At 45.2% G+C, this 3,291-nt stretch overlaps 1 protein-coding gene across 1 annotated transcript; it reads left to right on the top strand.

Moving 5' to 3' along the window:
• Window positions 1–309: 309 nt before the first annotated feature.
• Window positions 310–3,085, top strand: E1B28_006821 (uncharacterized protein; the record flags this gene model as incomplete). Its single annotated transcript, XM_043151522.1, has 13 exons — window positions 310–483; window positions 535–699; window positions 750–983; window positions 1,050–1,169; window positions 1,227–1,361; window positions 1,411–1,491; window positions 1,548–1,673; window positions 1,734–1,776; window positions 1,851–1,933; window positions 1,987–2,167; window positions 2,221–2,445; window positions 2,493–2,968; window positions 3,026–3,085. The coding sequence occupies 13 exons, from the start codon at window positions 310–312 to the stop codon at window positions 3,083–3,085; spliced, it is 2,103 nt and encodes a 700-aa protein (XP_043012618.1).
• Window positions 3,086–3,291: the final 206 nt, after the last annotated feature.

The following is a 3,291-nucleotide window of genomic DNA, read 5'->3' as shown; positions in this document are numbered from 1 at the left end:
ATATTTTGCGGGTACTGGACCCTTTAATCTATCCTTTTTCTTATCTATCACATCTTATCAAGATGGTCTGTTCCTGCTATTGATTTGACATCTAAGCCATCAAGGGTCCGATGTATTAAACAGCAAGAAGTCTTCCTTTTTGGGAAATTCCCACTCCACTTGGTTCCGCGAGAGGGAACTCGCACTTTTTCTAAGTCATCCAGCGTATGCCGAACCCCCTTTTTATGTATGTCCCCCTTTTCGCAAGTTTTGTTTAACTTCCTTCCTTACTTTTTCCTTCCCTTCTAACGCGTCGTCTCTTTCTTAGCCATGTCTCTGCTTCCCGGGCTTACGGAGTTCAATAATCACGGTATCGAAGTGTTCAACAACGATCTCTACCGCGTCCACCGCTGCTTTCAAGATGCAGTAACGCGTCCTGTCAAGAACGAAGACGAGCGCAAGGCTCTTATCAAGGCAGCCTTCCAGTTTGAAGAACGCGGCCTCGTAAGTCAATCTTCTTCCATCCTTTTAATCTATCTGATGTTTCTTCTATAGAATCGCATTGCGGATGAGTTCCGCGCAAAACATACACATCGACTATTCCCTACCGCTGTCGGCAGTCTTTGCGCTGCGGTTTCCCGCCTTGCACCTCCGGAGATCCAACCTGATGCTTGGATTCTATCCGCAGATGAGCTTGCTCTCTGGGATAGTTACAATTTGGTGCATATATAATCCATTCTTTTCCTTTTCCTTTCTAACCAACTTCTCAGCCGGCCTGCAATCTTCGTCTTTCTCCCAACCAAAACTACTTAAGTGAAGTAGCCCCTCTTGCGGTATTCAGTCCTCCAGCTTGGACTCCCGAATATCGACGTTCCTTGGATCTCGCCCAACGGCGTTCACTTTCCGCAAAGAAAGCTCGGCCTCCACCTTCTGAAAGTTCCGAAGTCGAAATCGAAGCGGTTCCGCCAATCAAGAAGCCTCGACTTTCTTCTTCCGCGAAGAGGGTAAGTTTCCTTCTTTCTTTCTTTTATCTTTCCTTATATCTTATTTCAATCTTCCCTTTGTTTCAGACATCGACAACTGAGCCAGAAACGGCTTCCGAAGACGGTGTTGACAATGCCGCTGAAGATGATGAAGAAGAGGACGATTCCGGCGAATCCGAAGTGGATGAGCTAAGGTCGTCTCCCCCTGTCGCACGTATCCTTTTCCATATGTTCTCCTAATCTTGATGCTAACCTTTTCGGTAGCCCATGACTAGGCCAACGCGAGGACGGGCTCGAGGATCCGGGCAGGGCAGAGGCAGAGGCAGGGTAGAGGTGATCATTCTGAACTGGCCTCACCCAAAACCTCTTCCAAAACCTGCTCCTTCTCGTCGATCCACTGTAAGTCCTTCCTCTATCTATTCGTTCCTTTCCTTATTCTATTTTACAGACCATCCGCGAAGACGATGAAAGGCCATCTCCTTCAGTTCCTCTGACCGTCGAAGGTCGTCCGACCACGCGCAGTACCACGGTAAGTCATCCTTTAGTCTGTTTAAATCCTTTCTTCAGTCTAAATTTCTTTCTTAGGCTGGCTCGTCCAAGGCTCCTCCCGCTTCATCCAAGAATACTGTCAGCGAGAAGGGAAAAGGCCGGGCGGTTTCAATAAGCCCTCCGCCTGCCAAAAAGAACATCCAACGTCGGCGTATGGACATGGTAAGTCCTTGCCTATTCCTTTTTTTTTTTTATTCTTTCCTACTTAACCAACTTTCTTAGGAGTCGCATGATGTCAAGCATCTGTTAGCGCAGTCCTCCGTTGGTAAGTTTTATTTATCCTATCTCGTTTCTGAATTTCTAATTTAATTTTTTTTTTTTTATTTTTATTTTTTTTAGAAGTTCCTTATCGCTTCGATGTTCCTCGCGGGGAAGCCTTCTCCCTCCGTGATATTTTGGAGTCTGGGCGATCTATGAAAGCGGTAAGCTTCCTTTTGTGTTCCTTTATTCCTTTGTTAACTTATTCTTTTCCTAGGAGATGTGGATTTCATGCTTGACTTGCATTATTGCCCGCGTGGAGTGCAATTATGTAGGCCGGTCCGACAAATGTGCCCGATGCAAAACTTATCGGTACCTTTGCGACTGGATCCTCCCTCAAGACGAGGCCTTTTCTCAGATGGATCAGGTTCGAGCTTGGGGTGCACCCACTCCTGGTCGTAAGTCTTTAATCTTTCTTTCCTTATTCCTTCTAAGTTTTGTTTCTTTCTAGACTTCCACGAGCGCATGGTCGAGTTGACCCGGCTTCTCAAGACTCAAGACCGACTCTCTGTGACTATCTGTTCTCTTGCCGACACCCTTTCCCTTACTCGAAAGAGTATTATAACTTCGCCGAAGTCTCCAGGCGAGGTTACCATGATCAAATCCTTTCTTTACACTATCTTTCCTTCTATCATGAGGTTGGCTATTGAACAATTATACGCCATGCTAGCTCATTGTGAGTTTTCTTATCTTATATCCAAGATTTCACTAACTTCGCTGAAGACGCATATCCTGCCAATTTTATTCCTCCAATTGGGGGTCCTTATTTCCAGGATGACAATCGCATTGTGCTACGGATTCCTCTTTCTACTGAGCGAGAAGCTGAGTTGGCTATACAACTTCAGTTCTTAGTAGCTATCCGCCACAACGGACCATACCTCCAATTTATCCTTTTATTCGATCCTGCTCAAGGCCGTATCTATCACGGTCCACTCAATAATCATCGATTCCATCCGACTTCACGCAAGGTGTTTAATCGACTTGGCAACGCGATGGCTAGAGTTGGATTCCTTAAGCTCAAAGTTGCTTCTATCCCCGGAGCCATTGAAGCTTGGGCGTATGAAGTTAACTTCTTTCTTCCTTTAGTCCCCGATTCCGCTCTCTATTTACCTGAACATGGGTACTATGGGTTCTATTCCTTCGAGCCTAACACTGCTAGGTACTCTTTTCCAGGAAGTATAAATTATACTCCCGAAGAGGTGAGTTTTCCAAGACTTCTCTGAAGTCTCCGAAAATTTACTCTGATCTTTCCGTAGGGGATGATAGACGGATTTCAATGTAATATTTCCAATTACCAGCTCGCTCTAGAACTGTAGACCCTATCTATCATATCCCAATTCCTTTGTTAAAGTGTAGCAAGTGTCTGAAATTTGAAAATGCGTAAAGCAACCAACATTCCATTCCTGTTCCCTACACAGTATTTCCATTACATTCTTAGGTCGCTGAGGCAACTTCCCTAATGTCAGCGTAGTTCCATTCCATTCTTAGGTTGTTGAGGCAACTTCACGAATTTATCCGCATT

Source organism: Marasmius oreades, chromosome 3 (assembly GCF_018924745.1).
Source record: "Marasmius oreades isolate 03SP1 chromosome 3, whole genome shotgun sequence".
Classification (NCBI taxonomy): Eukaryota; Fungi; Basidiomycota; class Agaricomycetes; order Agaricales; family Marasmiaceae; genus Marasmius; species Marasmius oreades.
This window is presented reverse-complemented; position numbering and strand designations above follow the sequence as displayed.